Genomic DNA, 21,515 nt, shown 5'->3' on the forward strand with positions numbered 1-21,515 from the left:
TGGTACGCAGTAGAGTCCATTAGTATAGAGTGGAGTGGCAAAGAGTGCAGTGATGCAGAGTAGAGTGGCATAGAGTGGAATGATGCAGAGTGAAACAGAGCAGGAAGAAATGGCGCAGAGTTAAATGGTGCAGATTGCAGCGGTGCATAGAAGAGTAGCGTGGGGTAGAGTGCATTAGCATAAAATGTAGAGTGGAGTGATGCAGAGTAGAGTGCAGTGGCGCACTGTGGGTTCATATAGTGTGGAGTGGTGCATGGTAAAATGGAGAGGGGTAAAGTGGAGTATGCATGGTGTGATAACACACTGCCAGTACAGGCAACACATCTTCAAATGAAACGGCACAGACATACAGTTTTAATGATAAAAGCATACTGCACACAAATGATTCAGTGTGGAATGTATGTAAACTACACAACAAATAAGACAGACAGGCCAATATTAGCCTGTAGGAGGTGGGGTGTAGTGAATAAGGGCAGAGAGGAGATGACTCAGACTATCAGAGGTGTTGAGTGAATATTTCTTTCTTTCAAAGTTTCTTTTATACGGTTTTACAGGTTCTAGTCCCAATGTTTCTTATGTCTAATGTCTGCTCTCTTCTTCTTTCCAGGGGGGCTCTCTCTCCGGCCGGGTGAAGGTCCAGGGACGTAGTGTTAAACAGCAGAGAAGACTGGGAAGAGAGGAAAAAAAAAAAAAGGAAAGGTAAGTCTCTTAACAGACTTCTGGATGGGGTTAGTACAGAGAGAGGGATTGCGGTGAGGTGGGAGGGAACGTGGGGTTACCAGTCAGCCTGAGGTGTGTTTCACCCGATAGTACTGTACTCCACGCAGTCTTAGTTTCCCCGAGTACGCTAAAGCTTCTACCAGGTACGTAACAGATACCCCGGAGGAATAGCAAACAAAAGGAAAGTAGAAATAATTGTGTATGACTCTAGTCATCGGTGAGAGGGATACTGTTAGTATTAGCACAGTGCCTCCTCATCACAAATGGTAGTGGAGTTTAAAGAAAGAAAAGGGAGAAAGAAGAGCAAGGAAAAAAAAGAAGAAAAAAAAAAAACACAAGTCCTATACATATACTTAGGATAGATTTCCACACCATTCATCTACCCTACCCGTTACTGAAACTATCCCTCTGATTATCCTTCCCTCTTCCCGCTCCCTTCCCAGCAGTGCCCTGTAGCCATTTTGTAAGTAGGACCGTACCTGCTTTAGCCACGCCCCTACAGGGATGTGGCGGTTAGTGAGCGTTCTAGGGCTTCCCTGCCCTTTGTCTACGCCGATGGTTCCTCGTCCATGGTGTCTGCCCTTCCCACTCTCAGATGGTGGTTCGTGACGCTCTCTGTCCGCGTTCTCTGCGTCCGTCCTCTTCTCTCCTTCCCGCGGCCGTGTCGGTTGTCCCTCTTTTGTTTCGACGGGAACCCGGATTTCCGGGTTCCCGATGGCATCTCCTTCCGGGTCGTCGTCGTCGGCGATACCCCCGGGGTACTCATTTCCCCGATGGTCATCAGCAGGAGTGGCCGGGCCGCGAGGCACCTGACTACATAGCCATAATAAACAGTCAGACCTGTTTAGCACAGCTCCATGTTAATTTCTGTTTTCCTCCTGGTGCCACTTTTTCAGATTTGCCACAGCATAAGCCTTGGTATGTGTCGTAATTATGGGCCCATATACATACGCACAGCACTAGCACACAAACAAAAAAAAAAATCAATCATTAAGCAGTGAAGATGAAAAGCTACATGAGGGAACCCAAGCCTATGAATGCTCATAGACATCGCCTATTCCTGAAATAGGAAGGAGGCGCAGTTCAGAGTTTCAAGGCACAAGTCTCCATGACTCCTACTCTGATGACTGAGCCCCATTTACAGTTTGGCTCTGAGGAACGAGATGTTCCTGCTCAGTGCAGCAAAAGAAGAAATAGCAACATGGAAAAAAACATTACTGTTTCCACACCATTTCAGACGCTTTGAGTAAGCATGTCACCTGTGTGAGTAGCACGAAGACGTCTCTACTGCTGTACCACAGACATGTGTAATTAAACATGCCATGTCTGCGTGCAGTGTGGTTTCCGAGCAGACTCCATGAGGAAAGTAATCAGCATTCCTCTTTCCTGTAAATGCTCTCACTTTGAAGTCAGCATAAGCAAACACCAAACTCTTTGAAAGACACAGCTTAACATTTGACCTCTGCCCACGATTTAAAGGCTTGTTTGGAGAAAACTAATTTGTGGAAGGATTCAGTAGACACAATTTCGGCAAAGGGAGGAAGGAATTGAACCTGGCGAGACTAAAGTGAATAAAGACAGCAAATGGAAACCAAGAAAACATTAGTTACAAACCACAAAGTGAACAACAAACAGCAGGCGGAATGCATTCCTAAGTCATGTTTCTGAAAGTCCCCAAGATGTCTTTAGCAAACCAGACAGCTGCACTGTCTGGTAGGCTGCAACCTAAAAATGACAGATGCCTTTTACTACTCAAGGCACAGTAATACAGCATTGGATTGGTAAAATACTATCCAAACCAAACTGGAATAAATAGAAGCAGTCCCTGATACACGTTTCACTCTCATTAAGCTTGTCCGAGAGACATAGCTTTGGCCAGACACAGGGGAGAAACAGGGATGCCTATTACCTCTTCATGGTCTAGCTTCACAACAACACAGAAGTGCCTCACAATTATGTGAGAATACCAGGAGAGGGGCTGTGATTGGGCAGAATGTGTGTGCTTCCACATAAAAAGTGTTTGATCTCCACACAGCTGTGATCATTTTGTTTATTTATCCAGCTGCATGATGTTGAACTTTCAAGGGCACACAAATACTATTAAACTGTTTCAGATAACTAGATCATTTATTGTGTTTTTCTCTGGCAGAAACACAGCTGGGAGGAGGGCAGTCAATAACCTACATGAAGTTTTAATTATGGATTGACACTAACTGTCACATGACCTTTTAACCTACACCACCATTATTCTACAGCTCTTCACTTCTACACAGATACATTTCAATTCCCATGCTATTTGCTTGTAAAACGTTAAATTATCATACAACATTCTTTTAAAGCCAAACTTTCGGGGGCATGGCCAAGATGGCGGCACGCTAGGACATGCCTTTCCGAGCTCCGCCGCCCTGGCCTGGAACACCGACGACTGGCCTGCCAGGGGGTCACCCTGAGGTTCCCCTGAAGTGCTGGACGCTGCAGAGGGCCCGTGGCAGCCCGACGGGGGCTGAGAGACGCGTGACGCTGCTCCTGAGGAGCGAAGAGCAGTCGGCCCCGGGACGTGTTCGGGGCCGCGGAGTGGCTTTGGCGGCGTCCTGGGCCGCGAGGACGGCCTCTCTTTGGCGGCTGCCTGGGCCCCGCATATGAGGGACCGGAGGCCCAGAGGGCTCGCGTTGGGCCCCGCGAGCTATGGGACCACAGAGGGGGCCTAGATCCCAGGATCAGTAGGCGCCCTGCGTGTATTGGGCGCCTCGCTTGAAGGACTTGGTCGGGGGCTGGAGGTGAACCCCCACCTCCCCATAGGGTCCCCCCAGGACTGCGGAGAGGACTGGAGACGCAGGCAACGAACGGAGGGGCCATTGTTTTACCCCAATGTCGCCATATTCACCAGCAAGGAGCACAAGTAAGTGCGGGCCCCTGTGTGAGGCTTTAGAGGCTGCATAAAGCAAAGATTTGGAGGAGGAGGCTACAAAGTACGACAGCCAAGCGCAATCTTTGCCACGGAGACACCTAGTGATTTACTCCCGGACGGAGCTTTTGGAGAAATTCGGGGGGGGTAGCCCGGCGAACCGAGTCTGTGCCCGCGAGTCATGGAGTTGTCCAAATCTAAGCGGGAGCGCTCCGTGAGAGAGCTGTTGCCAGGGGCCCGTACGGCATCAGGTGGCTTGGCTGAGGATATACTGGCGACAAGACCCCTGGAGGGTCGGACGGAGATGGAGTCGGATGAGGGCTCCCCAGTCACGAAGGGCTTTTTGACTTCCCTGTTAGATTCACTTCGGAGCAAAATATCCCAGGAGGTGAAGGAACTACGAGGTGAGGTTACCTCTCTGGGAGATCGAGTGACGCAGCTGGAAGATGGCGAAATCCCTCGCGGCGAGGAGGTGGCCGGACTGCAGCAAGAGATCGTCCGTCTCCGAGAGGAGCAGGACCTCCTCCAGATAGCGGTCGACGATTTGGAAAACCGCTCGAGGAGACAAAATATCCGCATCAGAGGGGCCCCGGTGGGGGCGGAAAAGGAGGACATTGGAGAGTATGTGGTGGGCCTGTTTCGCTCTCTGTTGGGCCCGATGACACTCAGGAGATAGTTCTGGACAGAGTTCATCGAGCGGGCCGCCCAGGAGACCGCTCCCCGGATATCCTAGCTTGTCTCCACAATTTTGTGCTTAAAAGAAAGGATCCTACAGCGGGCTCGCAATCTTCAACAGGGGACATGAGCTCCAATTATTCCACGACCTCTCTGTGCGGACGTTGCAGAGGCGTAGAGATTTTAGGCCTGTCACAGAGCACTTGCGGGCGCATGATGTGTCTTACTCTTGGGGCTACCCGTTTCGCCTGGTCTTCCGTTGGGAGGAACAGCTTCGGCAGGTGAGATCCATTTCGGAAGCTTTTCGGATCTTGGGCTTGGAGGAGAACTGCCAGAACGCGAGCGAGAAGGCGTCCTTGCCGGCTGGGGGCCCCTCGCGTTGGTGGCGGAAGGAGAAAAGACAGAAATTGCAGCGCCCTACGGCCTCGGAGCTGAGGTCAGTGTGGCTGCCGGAACTTCAGCCTAGAGGAGGGGGTTTGGTGAGACCCGAACTGCGGATGGCCTTGATGCTAATGGCTTGTCGGCCGCTGAGGAGGGTCAGGGCGGCGATGGACCTGGTTTACCAAACATGGATGGTTCTACGGCTCTGTGGACACTTTTCCTCGTGAGGATGGATGTGCGAGGACTTCTTGGTTTTGAGCACCTGTTGTGCGTATTGTTTGAATGTTGTATCCCTGCGAGCCTGGATTTTGTGTGGAGATATTCTCAGGCCCTGGTGCTCGAGGCGGTTCATTATCTGGCCCGGGGGGTACTCTTCCTGTGAGGTCCCTTCCTGCTTGAATGCTTCTCTCATTTTAGGGTATGATTATTAAATGCACAAGCTTGAATGTTCGCGGGCTTAATAATCCTACGAAGAGGCTAGTCGTCCTGTCCACCTTCGAGAGATCGGGGAGTCACATATGCCTGCTGCAGAAGACACATCTTGTCCCAAAAGATATCTACCGCATGCGCTCTAAATGGTTCCCCAGGCAGTTCTGGTCTTCGGCATCAACAAAACATGCAGAGGTTACAATATTGTTGGCGCGCTCATTCCCGGGGGAAGTGGTGACAAAACTGCATGAGGTGCAAGGTAGGCTTCTAGCCATGAGATTGAGACTGGGGGGCTTTTCCTTCACAGTTGCTTCTCTATATGCTCCTAATTCCAAGCAGGAAGTCTTCCTAAAACAGGCTTTGACCCCGCTCCTGCATTCTCCGGATGGTGCCATCCTGGTGGGGGGGCGATTTTAACCTGGTCATGGATAGTGACTTGGATCGTTCAGGGCACCGGTATGGGCAGACGGGGTCAATGACAGTGGCGGGTCGTAAATGGCTGAGTGAGTGTGGCCTGGAGGATGAGTGGAGGAGAGCGCACCCCACGTTACAGGACTATTCCTTTTACTCGGCAGCGATCAAGACATACGCCAGACTTGACCTTTTCTTGGCCTCGCAGGAGTTTCTTCCCCGGGTTAGGGAGTCAGTGATTGAGCCTCGAGCCCTGTCGCATCACGCTCCGGTTACTGTTGAGGTTGTCATGAGTATGGAGAGCGTGAGCGTATCGGGGTGGCGATTCAGGGACTCAATGCTACAGAATGGTGCAACAGTTGAGGCGATTCGTAGCGCAATAATAGACTACCTTAGCCTTAATGATGATGGTACCACCTGTCTGGCGACGCTGTGGGAGGCACTGAAGGCTGTACTGAGGGGTGAGGTGATGTCGCTGTCAGCTAGGGATAATAAAGCAAGGAGACTGGTTAGAGAGGATTTAGAACAGAGAGTGCGAGTATTGGAGCGTTCACATAAACATACCGGTGCTCCAAGAGTCTGGCGAGAGCTTGAGAAAGTGAGGAAGCAGTTGAGGAGGTTGGATTGGGACAGGGCAGAGTATGCGGTAGTGCACGAGTATTATATAGGAAGCAATAGATGCAGGAGGCTACTGGCACATCGGTTGCGAGCACAGCGTCAATGATAAAAATGGTTTGCTCTCCCTCGGGAGCAGAAGCGCGCACGAGCGACCAAATTGCGGAGGCGTTTGTGGAATTCTACCGGGGATTATATGGGGCTGAGGTTCCTGGTAACGCATCTCCGGAGGCCTTCCTAGAGGGTGTAGCAATTACTTCTTTGACTGAGAGAGAGGCGACCTCATTAGATAAACCTATAAGGGCGGAAGAGGTCATATCGGCAATTTCGCGTTTGCAGGTCGGGAAGTCACCTGGTCCTGATGGTTTTTCCACACTTTTTTACAAGACCTTCTGTGTGGAACTTGTGCCGATCCTAGTGCAACTCTTCAATTCCTTTAGACAGACTGGGGCTCTCACAGCCAGTATGCTGGATGCCACTATTGTGGTTATTCCAAAACCGGGGAAGGATCCCGAGGAGTGCGCCTCCTACAGGCCGATTTCCCTCTTGAATATCGATGCCAAATTTTTAACGGGCATACTAGCACGCCGGCTAAATTATTTTATGCCGGGTCTTGTGGATCCCGATCAAGCAGGATTTATTCTGCATAGGCAGTGTAGTGATAACACTAAGAGACTGCTTCACCTATTGGATAAAACCGATCGTTCACGCAGGGAGGCGCTCTTTCTGTCTAATGATGCCGAAAAGGCGTTCGATAGGGTCCATTGGCCATATCTATTCAGGGTGCTTGAACGATTTGGATTGGGCCCGGGTTTCATGGCATGGATCCGCTGGATCTATCAGGCGCCTCGGGCGGCAGTCCGGGTCAACAGGACACTCTTGTTGCCGTTCTCAATACAGAGAAGGACCCGGCAGGGGTGCCCGCTGTCGCCTCTCTTGTTTGCACTCTATATGGAGCCCATGGCGCAGCGGCTTCGTGATAATCCTCAGATCAGGGGGGTGAAGTTCGGGGGAGATGAGCACGTCATTTCACTTTACGCGGATGACGTGATTCTTACCTTGGCGGAGCCCACGACCTCATTGCCCGTACTAATGGAAATATTAGATTAATTTGGACGGGTCTCGGGATTCCGGATGAATATGTCAAAGTCGAAGGCCATGAGCAGGTTTATAAGTGTTGAGCATGAAAGAGATCTGAAGGCCCGATTCCACTTTATATGGTCTTCCTTAAAACTCCCGTACTTGGGGATTGATTTAGGGCCCACTGTTGCTCGTACGGCGACGTTGAATTACACAAAACTGACTAGGGAGGTGCATCGCGATCTAGAGACCTGGGGGAGACTTAAACTGTCTTGGCTGGGCAGGGTGGCGGTGGTGAAGATGACCATCCTACCACGCGTTCTGTACGTGTTTCAGGCATTGCAGGTGGCGCCCCCGCCACGGACAATTGCAACCCTCCAAACAGCGGTCCTAAAATTTATTTGTGAAGGAAAGGCGACGCGGTTACCACGTTGGGTGTTGTATCGCCCTAAGCAGGAGGGAGGATTGGCAGTTCCTTGCCTTCTACGATACTTTCAGGCAGCACAACTGCGTTTTTTATTAGAATGAGTCGCCTGTCTTCCGAGAAACATTGGTGTTTCATGGACCAAGCGGTGGCGGGTTCCCATATGTGGAAGGAGCCCTGGCTCCGGCGCCGTCATAGAGCGCAGGGGTTGTATGCATCCCTGGTCACGGAAGTGTCGATGAGGGTATGGGATGCGGTAGCTAGCAGACTGGGCCTGACGACATTCCCGTCCCCAATGTCTCCCTTAGGGGCGAACCCGGATTTTGGCCCGGGCCTGCAACGAGAGGCACTACGCCGTTGGTAGGACGGGGGCTGCAAAAGGGTTGGATACCTCTTCGATGAGCAGGGTGCGATCTCCTTTGACCAGATGAAGGAGGCATGTGGCTTAACAGAGGCGGACAGGATGATGTATTACCAAATACGGCATTGGGCCATGTTGCCAGCCAATAGAGCATTAATAGACAGGCCGTTAACACCGTTCGAAAAATGGATCTTCGTTAAGAAGGACGATAAGCGGATGATTTCGGAGCTCTACGGTCTCCTAAGGGGGGGAAGCCCGTTCGCCTAAAACCAGGGGCCAGCTGAGGTGGGAGAGGAACTGGAGAGAGAGCTCTCTGATGAGGAATGGGAGGGCATTTTTTACAGGACTCATCACACGGCCTACAATGCGACAGGCACAGAGACAGCCTATAAGGTGGCCTCCTTCTGGTACTACACCCCAGTAAGGATTCATGCTTGGGATCCCACTAAGTCTGGCCTTTGTTGGAGGTGCTGCGGGGGCGGAGGGTCGCTGGTGCATTTACTATGGCATTGCCCTAAGCTTCATCGGTATTGGGAGAATATTATAGACACTATTGATGCAGCGTTTGATACTCAGATCCCCAGATTCCCTGCGTATATTTTGCTGGGCCTGCCTAACCCGCTTACTTTCCCCCTGAGATCACTGAAGGGACGGCAGATGGCCTTGGCCCTGAACGCGGCACTGCAGCTGCTTTTGGCCGTGTGGGGGACTGACAAGATCCCGACAGTAATATCATGGCTTCATAAGCTTTGGTTCATTCTCGCCATGGAAAAGCTCACTTTGGCTTCACAGCAGAGCACTGGCGAATTTAAGGAGCTCTGGCAACCTTTCTTACAAATACTGTCCACGGAGTTCACAGAATTGACATGTCCGGCCTACCTGAGAGTGTTGGAGTTGAATTGAGCGGAAGGGAGTGTGTGAGCAGTAGAGATGTGTATGGAGGACCAGGGTTATATCGAAACAAGGCTTTGGTCGAGGGATGGCTGTTTGTCGTGCCAGTAGCAGGGAAACAATGTTAAAGTTTTGTTTATGTTTATTGTCACTATACATGTAGCATGCCTTATTCCACGGCAACTGTACTATGTTGATGCATTGCATATGTGATGTTTATAATTGAAAATAATAATAAACAGATTTGATCCATAAAGCCAAACTTTCGAAATTGCCAATGCTTGTTTGAATAATTTATGCATCACTCTAAGCCTGAAACCGCACATCAGGAGCTAGCCACCTCAGATGTTTTAAATGCATTTGGTTACATTTGTCTGTAAGCCCAACTTTTCTTGCAAATCTTTCTGCTTTCGACATTAGTACGGACTGGAAGCAAACGCTCTTATGTGGACCAATTCAGAAAATATTGTCCTCCTCTAAATTTGATTTGGAGGTATTAAGTTATCAACCTGCATATCTAAATTTCGAGTTGAGATTCACCAAATCCAAACGTGATATTAAGTGTTTATACAAAAGACGAAATTCGACCAGTTTTCTGTATTAACAAATTAGGTGTCAGGGGAAGGTCAAAGAGCAGTTCTAGGTGCATCTACTAGCAAAAGTAGGTGAACACCAAAAGATAACATCACTGTGAGCAGTGGCATAATACTAGTCCCCAGGAGCCCCCGCTGTGCGTGTGGCCTCCAAGCTCCAGGGAGCCCTCTTAGCACAGTAGACTGACTGGGTCTGGGAGGTATAAGGTGGTGAGCTGGGGACCCTCTTTGTACTTTGCAGGGGCCCCCTCAAGTTTTGTTACGTCACTGCCTGGGAGAGAGTTCACACCTTGGAAATGCACAGCAATTAATATGAAAGGTAGGGTGGGAATGACAAAGGGACAACCCATATTTATTAGGGAATCGGGTTGTCAGCGATGAAAAAAACAGTCTTCCCATCAAAGGAAACAAGCATTGGCAAAGCCAATAGATTTTGCCTTTGTTTTTTTCTTTTGCATTCTATCTCACTAACTGGATAATAAATATTAGAAAAGGTTCTAAAAATGTTTTTTTATTTGATAAACCGTTAATAGTTGTTTATGCTGTGATGTATGTTGAATTAATATCCCAAGGTTCCAAACTTGTAATTTGTACCTTATTTAATATGGCATTGCACTAGAATATTGTAATGTGTAGTTAGTATAGTGACACCACACCTGCTGTACCATTCAAATCATTCCCCTTTTAACTGCAAGGTAACCGCAATTGAGACGGACTGTTTAGTAGTAAAATATAGCAATATTTGGTGTTTAGAGAAGATATGACAACTTTTGGCGCTGGTGTCACTGCACATGTTTCTCCATTCAAATGATGACCTTAGTACCTGAAATCTAACTGCACTTGTGGCTGCCAGTTTAGTAGTAAAATATAGCAATATCTGCTGTGTAGAGGAGTTATGGCACCTTAGTGCCCCAGTGCCACTGCACCTGCTGCACAATTCAATTAATGAACCTAGTGATTTGCAAGATAACTGCACTTGTGACTGCCAGTTGAGTTGTACAATAAAGCAATAATAAGTGTTTAGTTGGGTGCCTAGAGCTTTTGTTCCCGGTACTGCTGCACCTGCTGCACCATTGAAATCATGACCCTAGTGCCTGCAAGATAATTGCACTTGTGACTGCCTGTTAATAAGTCAATGGGAGAAAGCAATTCAAAATAAAATGTGGCCCAATGAAGTAAATGATTTTTCTTTAAAAAATTGTGTTAGCGGTAATTCAATAAACGAACACACAAATAATTTTAATATTTACAACTGCTATTCATCAAAAATGTAATTATTAAGTAATGAAAAACACAACATAATGAGCCCACTCGCTGTTTGCTCTACATCTGCACTCAATACTACAATGCAAGATGGCTGACACATTTACCCACATTTCAACGCGAATTGACTTGGGTTCAGTTCATCTTTTCACAGACAAACATTAAGAAGTAATCAATGAACAAAAAACAGAAGGTATGCTTTGGACATGTTCCACAAGACGGCAAAAGTAAAACAGAAAGCATAACAGACGAGCAGGAAGTGACCTGCTGGCCAATAAAAAGCAAGCAAATTCAAGCGACGCTGGAGCGACTTGTGAATTAACAAATGAGAAGTTCAGGCAAGTAAGGGGTGAGGAATGGGTGGGTTCCGAGTCCCTTTAAGGATTATTTTTTTTGTAACATAAGACTTCGCAAGTGCTTTGCAGGTAAAACCTAAAAAGTAAATGTGCTAATTCAAATTTGTTGAAGTCATGGTGAAAATGTTGGAATCATAAACTCTGAAGCACTGGAGTCCTGAAGACAATCTACAACTGTTGTAGATGTCCTTGAGTACTTTACGGATCCCTTAAGACTTCTTTAAAAAGTAGATTTTTTTTACAAGCGTAGTAGAAATCTAATGAGAACAATTTCCTGCCTTTCAAAGCCAATAATTTTTCAATTGCTCCCTTTGGAGCACAGTAGGAGACATATGAAAGAGAAACAGCTGTCATTCTTAGCTTCCTGTGTTTTTCAACTTTTAAATAGAGCAGAAGAAGCTACTAGATTTCAAACCAGCAATTCTAAATGCACCTTAAGTATGTTATAAATACATCAGTTCAATACGCAGAACACTTTTTGTTTTTCATGGATTTTTAAGCAACATATTGCTCTCGTAAACGTTTCTTTACACAAGGATGACAAAAACTCCGAGCAAATGTCTGAGTTAATTATACTGCATTTAATAGGTATGAACACTGAGTGATTAATATATTTTTTTTCAAAATATTGAGAGACCAACGATCCAAAAACAAAAATCGCTCAGCTAGTAGCCTTGTGCCTAGATATGGTGACCTCCAATATATACTGTTTACAAGCAGTAGGAGATACTTTATCATACATATATATTTACACTTAAAGACAGACATCATGATCAGAAGTCTGATCATCTGATTGAAGAAATCCAAAAAAATAATTGCCAATATCAACACAAATTTGATGACTAAAATGAAGAAATATCTTACCTCACTTTCTAGGTATGCTTTCCGTTTCCTGTTCTCTTCGTGCCTCCACAGCTTTAAGCAGACAATGGCACTAATGAGGTAGATAAACATAATCACAAACAAAAAGATAATGGCTGCCGTCTGTCCGCCTTCCACTCGACAAAACGCAGCATTTATTGGTGTGTTGAACATTGCATAATAACATAGTCCTCCACGGTTTGTATCATTCACGTAGACAATAGCAGCTGCAAGGTATAGAATGAACAGTGCCACATTTATTCCAAACTCCGTTAATGGCCACCAGTTGGAATCCAGGAGAATGGTTCTATAGTACATGGACATGCCAAGCACAAGGAGAACTACTGTTGTTAACCAAGCCAGGCCCGCTACTACAAGCACAAAGGGGGTTTTAGGCCCACTGTAATAGTATCCTCCAGTCATGCTGGTAGCTGCGTAGCCATAGGGCTGTGTATATCCAAACATGTTGTGCCATTCATTGTCTTTGTGGATATACGCTGTAACGCAGGCAAAAACACCTGCACCCAGAAGCAACTCCACAATCCCAAGAATCCGCAGCAATCCAGGCCAAGACTTCATGTAGGCGTATCTCATATTATACTCTTCCACCCTCTCGCTATATGTTTTTACTGTCTGAGTATGGCGATCTAAGGAGCCGTAGGGGTCGCGTGGAAGCATGGCTTCAGCTTCCTTTCGGGAATTGTAGCTTCCACCTGATCCACCATATTCATCTTTGTAAGAACTGGCAGCAGATTTTGGGTTCAAAGCAGAGTTCCTTCCGTGTGTGGGTGAGGGCGGTGGAGAACACTCCGCCCCCTTTGAGATGTAGTTTACATCAGACATGGGCTTTTCCCAATGTCCATTTTTACTTCCCCTGAAGAAGTTTTTCCATGAATCGGGAATGAATCGTCGTACTGGTCGCAATTCAAGAGCAGTAGCTGCATCCTCACTGTCACTTGGATAAAAGTCAGGGCCAAAAGGAGGTTGGAGTGGAAGAGGAGGTGGTGGGAGCGGATCTGCACTCAGAGCCAGTTCACAGTTTTGCAGGCTTTGAAGTGATCTTCCTGCATCTGTGCGATGGAGGGAATCCACAGGTACCTCATCATAGTGAGAAGGCTTTCCATTTTGTACTTGTGCCCGTGACCTTTGTCCTGATGAGGAACCACCTCCAGACATTTGCGGTTTGAATGCTAGTAAGAAAAAAAAAATAACAATTGTTTAGACAAAAAGATATTGGCTGTACTCATAAGTACTTTTACCCCATATTAGTTCACAGAGGATGGCCTTCATCCGGGACTGCTGCATGAGCCATTTCTCAGTAAAGGATGGATGATGTCTACTTTTCATTTAGATAACTTTTAGCAATGGATGACCATTACCAATACAATGAAAAGATAAAGAGAAAGAATAGAGTTCAATGCTTTTAACCTCTGGTATCTGAACTACATCAATTCAAAGAAGTCAAAACAGACCCGAGTTACAGAGAATCACCTTCTTTTACTGACATTTAAAGTTAATGCCAAAAGGAGAAAGCATCAAGGAGACCTGTAATTAATGTACCCAATACTAGTCAACACAGGAGATGTTACTGGAAGACAAGAGTAAATGAGACCAAAAAAGGCATATGTAGGGTGAAATGCAGTTTGGGGCAATGATTAAGTCAAGGTAAGCTGCAAAGGGACTCAGAGAGGATGGTTGGGTGAGGGTTCAGAGGCACCTCCTACTTCACATCGAACGAACAAGTGTGAATCAACAGAAATAGTGTAAAACTCACTCTATTATCAAATGTTCCTCAATAGCCAAGGCCTCAATTTCTGATTACATCTAATGTCTCTCTTCAGAATATGTAGCCCTTCAAACCTGAAACCACAAGAGATCGTCCCACTGATCCACTGAAGCCACAACCAAACGCCAAACACAGCATAGCAGATGTTATGGTAAGCACTGTGACAGCAGGGTTTGCATTATCTCTATCACCATTTTACTTGTCTTACTACTTACATTGGAGGTATACCAGTGCAGGTCTACGGCCTTCCCAGATCACAGGATCCAGCAGAGACAACTGGAAACCTCATGACCCTTATGGTGGACGTTTCAAAAAGTGATCAGGTGACTGATTGCTGGACATTAAACACATGTGGAAACATAACCATCCCCTTCCAAAGCATATAGTGCTTGCTAAAAATAAAAGCAGAAGGCCATTTCACTGACAGAAGAATGCCCTTTACTTAAACAGAAAATGCAACCTTATAAAACGCCCTTCACTTCCACATCTCATGCAACCATTCCCCTGGAAGCTTTGTAGCAAGGAGTTATGAGCCAGAGCATGCCATAGCAAAGGTTGGCCTGGCCTGGGACCACAAATGTAATTTACCCTGGTTTATTAAGTTAATGGTACACCATCATGATTTGGAGATTGCCTATGGAACTTAAAACACTGTTTGCGTTGTATATTAGGTGTGCATCTTAAGAAGAGGTGAGAGCTGCAGACTGGATGGTACTTCCATATCTCAGTACTATTATGATTGCATGGACAGTGGCGATAACAACTTACCAGTGTCAACAAGGATAGGGCCCAGTATACCGTTCAAGTGGGCAGGACGGCCGATGGCCTTTTCAAGATACTTGCCTGATCTCAAGAGCCTTGCTGCCTTCGCTGTCTCTTCTGAAAACGGCAGCTGCACAACCGCTAGCATGACTGCAACACCACACCACAGCAACATATACATCCTGATTCTTTCAGTGAGTTAATTCCTGGAGTCTAGATATACGATACTGTCATACTGATCATCTCTTCGACGAGATGAACATGCCACCCGTCTTTTGGTCACTAAGACATTATATATATATATGTTTCATATATTTTGTGTAACATGCTTTCAGAAAAGATTTATACACTAAAACGCTGGAATCTACTGGTTCTCCCAAAGAAAGCACAAGTCCAAGGCAATGATCCACATGGCACCATGACGTTCCCAAACCTACGCCATTTGATACTCCTGTTGCCATTCTCAATTAACTATCTTACTTTCCAGGGCACAAATACTTCATGCATGGTCTCAGTAATCAAACTGATAAGTGGCCCGTTAAGGAAGATCCGGACTTCCTGGCAAATGTAATAGTGCACAATTACGGATATCACCCATCAACTTCAACCCACACCTCATAGTCACTCGTTGTTTTCCATTAGGGCTCCACCAGCTTAACTACCCATGTATGGCCGAATTTTTTAAAAAGAGGCTTAGAAACGGAATACACGGCATTTGTTGTACGAATGTATTTTGTTTTGCAGTATATTGTCACTTAATTTGAGCCAATGTATATTTAACAGTTTGATACAGCACTCCTGCACCCCGGGGGCAACAACGCACCCTACAAAGAACCACAGAGCAAAATACAAATAGCAGAGGGCAGCAACTCGACACTGTATACATATCACGCAAAGGAATATGTAAAACATAACATATTGAGACAGCCGCCGAATTTACACCCGACACAACGACCCTCTCTCTACAAGTGCCATGTTTAAGGGAGAGAGGATCCTGCAATGCTGCGGCGTCAGTGCGGTACCTGCTCGGGCTCTCGACCTGCAGCAGGTTTTACTGTAGCTATTCTAAAGCGTTCTTGTGAGGCATTCTTGCAGTTTTTGTGAGGCATTCTTGCGCTTCTGTTGCACATGCTGTCACGGAACTGTTTGTGTGCGTTATGGAAGCTTGTGCTGTCGCTGCAGCCTGTTCCTTGAGTGAGAAAAGCTTTACTATTGTTGGAAAATTGTTGTGGGTGTTAGAAGCGCTTCCTAGAAGCGCTTCCTAAAAGCGGTTCACTAGACGTAGGACTGCATCAACGGCTGTTTTCATAACGGTGAGGTTGGTATCTGGGCCCAGAGCAGTGTGAATCCAGGCTGAGCCAGGCTGCAAGACACCCCACTCTAACGCGGAGGCCGGTACGTCGAGGAACTAAATAACCACAAACAACAGTAGCAGTAGGCTAACTTCTGAGTTTCCTAGCAGCGGGAAAAGGGTAGGTCCGAAACAAAGTCTGCGCTCGGAACTCATTTTTTAGCCCTACTTCTGTCCCTCCGAAGAGAAAAAAAGAGCCGCCGGGTAAGACGCGCCCCCGGAGAGGATAAGCTTGAGAGACCACGGCTTTTACAGTGCTCCGACCGGAGTACTGCGTTATTGCCATCGAGGAGAACGCGATAAACGTTAAACGAAAGGGGTAGAGGTGTCGCGTGTGACGGGCACAAGCGGCGCAGTCTGCGCTGCAGGGTCTCTTACCTGTCCCCGTGCAACAAGCAGCTTCCTCTCCCGGTGGCCCCGCCCATACAGAGACACTGTGGAACACTCCTGGGTCAGGTGACTGGCCCACGGTGACGTCAAGCCGAAACCTAGATCAGGTACAGGCTTACCTGTACACAATATACTTCCAGTTTCTTTCCAGCCACTCGACTCACAGCAGACCAGTGCTTGCACAATCACTTTGATTTGTCTGTTTAAAAAAAAAAGTAATACGCGTTTTATGTAATCTGGGTTTTAAATTCCAAATACTAAATGTCAGACGCCAATGCGAACAAAATATAATATGGCTTTATTGCACTCTGAGCTTTCTAGTTTCACATTTAAAGGGGAAACCTTGAGCTGTGTATCGTATTATGCAAATAAGTTAGGAAGAAGCGAGGACAGTCTGGAACAGTCACACATACGAAGCCGTGTATTTATAGTTTTTATTTAAAAAGCTGTTGCTGTTTCTATGTTCCTACTTACACTTCAAAGAGTAACATAACTTGAGTGGAACACATTGGCAATAGTTCAAATCCATGTTAGAATGATAGAATATGGAGAAAATAAGATAAATACATGTTTTAGACGTGTTTCTCAGTTAGGAGTCAGTTTATCGTTATCCCAGTTCAGAGAAGTATGAAGGCATGTGTGGGAATATATGTATATTTACTCTTGTCAGTGGCGTAATAAGAGTACCCACTGCCCCAATGCAAGAAAGGAAAATGTCCCCCAGGCCTACCTAGGTAGTAAAGACAGCTATAATCAGTGCATTAAATGGACCGGTACTGTCCAGTACGGAGTACCGGCACTTTTTTATTTTTAGAGGGAGAGTACCTGCACTTCTCGAGAAAAACGTAATGCTTTTAATTGGAGAGTACCGACACTTCTCAGAAATAAGCAGATACTCTGGTGCAGAGTACCCGCACTTCTATTTTTCCATTTCAAGCACTGGCTATAATGGTAGATGAGATCAGTGGTCGCCTTGGTCCCCTGGGCCCCAATAACACTGCACCAGCTGCACCAATGGAAGGTGTGCCTCTGACTCAAATATATATTTAGTACTCCCTAACTCTGCACTTCCCTGCTATTCACCACTTCCGAGGATAGATTTACCCCAGGTATAAACTTCCTTGTCTCCACCTCCTCAAATCAGGGGGTGGAGCCTCCTACAACAGGATTTATAAGTGTAAAGTTAACACTAGTGACTAATCTATCTTAGGTGGAGATCTCTGTCCCAGTGGTGGAGATCTCCCTTTTGGAAAATATCAGGAAAATTATTTAAACGTATTCTTTAAAAAAGTTAAAAAAATATGTAATGCACACCCTAAATATACACTGATTTCAACAATGTATTTTTATATAGAACTAATAAACTAAAATGTTAGTGCATATTAACTAATTCTTTGCCAGAACAAGAGTCAGTGCTAGGCATGGACAGTGCAGGCATCTGCCCAGGGCCCCACATTCACCTTATGCACATGGGGCCATGCCTCAGTTGGCCACTGACTACACAGCACACTTCTCAAATTCGTCTCTGTCCATGCTGTGTGCTCCTCTGGTGCACCCTCCCTCATCCATTCACTGTTTGGCAGCGAGGTGTCTCAACCTCACAACTCGCACTTTCAAAGAAGATGCCAGGCCTTACCTGTAAAAGTCGGTTGACTTTTTTAACATCAGTCGTTTGACAGTATGCAGATACCACACATGATGAGCTTAGCGATTTTCACGTGGTGTGTTGGGAGCACTTTATAAGTGACATATGACTGTGGCATTGGGTGTCAGAATCACTGATATACACCTGGATGTTCTGACTGCATTCTATCTCTCCACAGGTCCTGAAAAAGTGGACTCCCTCATAATTTTGGTAACCACTTTCATCACATATTTATTTATATTTTTGTTGCATTAATTAGCACATTGACAGTGCATAGCAGAGTGATTGATTAGAGGTCCTGACACTTGCCCATACACTTCAGATAAGGGTAATCTGAAGGCAGAAACATGTTGACCAAAAACCACAGCAGAATCAGAGTTATATAGACTTTTCCCTGATCACATACTTCCTTGTGTTTTTTTTAACCCTATCCCTAACAGACAACAATAAAGACTATTGTCTGTTGTGGTGTTAGTTTTACCTTCAATTTGTTGACTTTTTTATACTCTGCTTCACTCACCCATGCATTTGACTCACATGGGGCCTATTAAAAACACCTGAAGAGCTCCTCCTATTTTCTCTAGGAATTGTAGCCTACGCCAATGCGCTGTTGTAGTGTGAGGAGAACCCTATGATGATGCATGCCACCTATTGGTTGTTGAAGGCTCTCAAAAAGGATATATTCCCCTCACATCTCAGGTTACATGTCAGCGCATTAGGTAATTTCCCAGACCCAGGTACTCCTTTATTCCATCAGCCCATTTTTGAAGCTCCAGGGGCGCTGCAGACACCCCTGTCACTTTTATCAGCTCCTTGTGGTTAATTTCAGCAGGCACAGGGAGAGCTTGATAAGAGAGAGGGTGGAGCGAGAGTGTGAAGAGAGAGAGGAACAAAGAAACGAGAGAGAATGGATTTATGAATGTATGGACGTAAAGAGATAGGAGGCGACAGCAGGGAGGAGAGGGGCAGTGTCTAATTCTCTCATAAGTATCCCAGAAAAGTGAGGTTAAAAGCATTTTATGAATAATCACCAGAGACTTAAATGATGCAATCACACAAACACTTTAAGGGCAAGTTCTTGATGCACAAATGACGATGTAGTTTGAAATGCACTTTAGGAAGAAGGAAACAGTCCTCCTATGTGTAGCCATTACAGTGAGCTTACATGCCCCCATTGGGCCTCACAGTCATGATGTAGAAGAGAAGGCCTCCTCCATTAGGCCTTGCAGTGCTACACCATGGCTGCAAGGCCCAGGGGAGGGGGCATCAACCTCTCCAACTTCACAAGAAGTCACATACACCTAAACCGCTTTACCTAGTATAAGAAGCCAGAGGGTTGCCTAACAGGGCTCTGTTGAACTCCAATCAGTGACCAAGCTCTATTCACTGAGCCACTGGGAGGAGGAAGACCTGCCAGCCTCTTAAGACAATATCTGTTTCCAAGCCAAAATTGTTTTCCTTTATCACTTGTAAAGGGCACTCATGGATTGTGCTGGACTGTTCCTTATTATGTTATGCATATTTGTACAGTGCTTTTCTGCCATTTGCATGCTCTGGGAGCGCTTTCTGAAGCTGCCACTTGTGAAATAACATCTCAGTAGGAAAATGGTTGAGAATTAGCTGGGCATGTGTTCGATATGTGGATGTGCATATGTGGATTTATTAGGCAAGGCCTGTGCCAGTCAAGAGGATGAGGTACTGTATGTGCACTACAGGACCATATTCTGGGGATTCTGCACAGGATAGAAGATCTAGAATGTATTGCCCTGCACTTAGAAATATGAATTCATATTAGGTTTGCTCGGGGTTACATGGAAGAGACTAGAGGCCAGATGTATCAAAGATCAATTTGCATTTCCTAAGTAGCAAATTTTAAGAAATCACTATTTAAGAAATGCAAAATGGGATGTATGAAATTTGCAATTCGGTAATAGCGATTTCTTAAAATTCGCAATCGCTATTATTGAATCGCTATTAGAGAATGCGACTCCATTCATCCGTATGGGCCTGAAGGCCCATAGGTGTGAATGGTTTTCCATTTCCCAATTTGCGAATTCCAGTTAGGAATTCGCAAATTAGGTAATGCAAACCCCAGGGTGCTGGGGGCCTAAGGCCCCCTCTGATGCACCCCAAACAAATCTTTGCAGCCATGTGAAGCACACACATGACCTAGGGACAGGTATGCGCTACATGTCATTTTTAAAACTGCATTTATAATGCATTTTTATAAATTGCACATGCTTACCACCAAATTGGATTTGGTGGTAATTGTATTTCCTAAATGCCCAATTTGCATTTAGGAAATGCTTGATAAATGTACTTTGGAAATCACGAATAGGAATCCCCTATTTGCTATTTCCTATTTAGAGAATTGCAATTTGCGATTCTCTAAGGGCCAGATGTATCATGATATGGCCTTGCGATTCGCAAATAGCGATTTTTAAGAAATCGCTATTTCCGAGTCGCAATAGGCCATGTATCACAATTGCGAATCGGAATTAGCGATTTCTTAAAAATCGCTATTTGTGGTTTGCGAGGCCCAAATACCGAATCGGAATTTGCGAGAATGCAAATTGCGATTCGGTAATTGAAAATCTCAAATTGAGAGAACGCACACCTGGAGGAGCCTGATGACATCACAAGCAGGAAGTGAGTCATCCCAGGCAGTTTGCAGGTGCCACACCCAAACTAGCACTAGGAGAGAGTCAGCCCAGCCACAGTGAGCAACTCTGTGAAGAAGGCAGGACTGCAGAACCACCATGGACACCTCTGCACAGGCAAAGGAGAAGGGAGAAAGGAAGCGTAAACTAAAGTTTAGTGAGCAAGAGCTGGAGGTGCTCACAGAGGAGGTGGTCAGAAGCCATGACCGTTTGTTTGGCAAAAGCTCACTCCAGGTGCCTGAGAGTGAAAAGCGCAGACTCTGGGCAGATATTCAGACCAAAATCTGCGCTGTTGGAGTAGCGCAGCGCTCTGTGGAGGAAATAAAGAAGAGGTGGTACGACCTGCGGTCCCGTGCCAAGGAGAGCGTGGCAAGACGACTGCAGGAGGCCAGGAGCATAGGAGGCGGCCCACCCACAGAGACACCCTCCACCCCGATGGAAGACCTGGTGGAGTCCACACTCCTCCCAGAAGCAGTCAGTGGGGTCACTGACATCGACACATCCGGCACACCAAGTACCAGTAAAGGTAAGTGCAATATTGAAATGTAACCCCATATGTGTATGCACAAAAGCCCTTTACAAATTAGCAAGTAGGGCAAAGCATTGTGAGAGGCAGTCCATTCCACATCTTAGAAGCAGCACAAGAATGCCTTATGGGAGTGGTAGTCCACAACCCAGAGCTGAAAGTAGCACATAGAATATAATAGGCAGAGCGACACACAGAAGACCACAACATTGTGATGAGAAGTAACTGTACATTTATTACCACTGTGTGACCTTTGTTGATACATACATAACTGACATGCTGCATGTGCCGTTGCAGGGGAAACAGAAACCCAACCTGCTTCTGACTCTAATACCAGCGAGTCACAGAATATAGCGCCCATCCGACGCAGGGCTAGGGCAGTACCACTACCAGAACTTAGCCAGGACTCTGATGAGCAGCAGGATGACTC

The 21,515-nt window shown here is 46.2% G+C and overlaps 1 protein-coding gene across 1 annotated transcript in view; it reads right to left on the reverse strand.

Moving 5' to 3' along the window:
• The window catches only part of MARVELD2 (MARVEL domain containing 2), a 199,243-nt gene extending 182,869 nt beyond the window's left edge, over nucleotides 1-16,374 (reverse strand). Inside the window, exons 1-2 of the mRNA XM_069224393.1 lie at nucleotides 16,243-16,374; nucleotides 11,969-13,155 (exon numbers count right to left, since the gene is read on the reverse strand). Coding sequence (XP_069080494.1) covers nucleotides 11,969-13,141 — 1,173 coding nt within the window. The 5' untranslated portion in view covers nucleotides 13,142-13,155; nucleotides 16,243-16,374. The remainder of the gene's footprint in view (nucleotides 1-11,968; nucleotides 13,156-16,242) is intronic.
• Between the last annotated feature and the right edge of the window lie 5,141 nt (nucleotides 16,375-21,515).

Source organism: Pleurodeles waltl, chromosome 1_1 (genome assembly GCF_031143425.1).
Source record: "Pleurodeles waltl isolate 20211129_DDA chromosome 1_1, aPleWal1.hap1.20221129, whole genome shotgun sequence".
NCBI lineage: Eukaryota > Metazoa > Chordata > Amphibia > Caudata > Salamandridae > Pleurodeles > Pleurodeles waltl.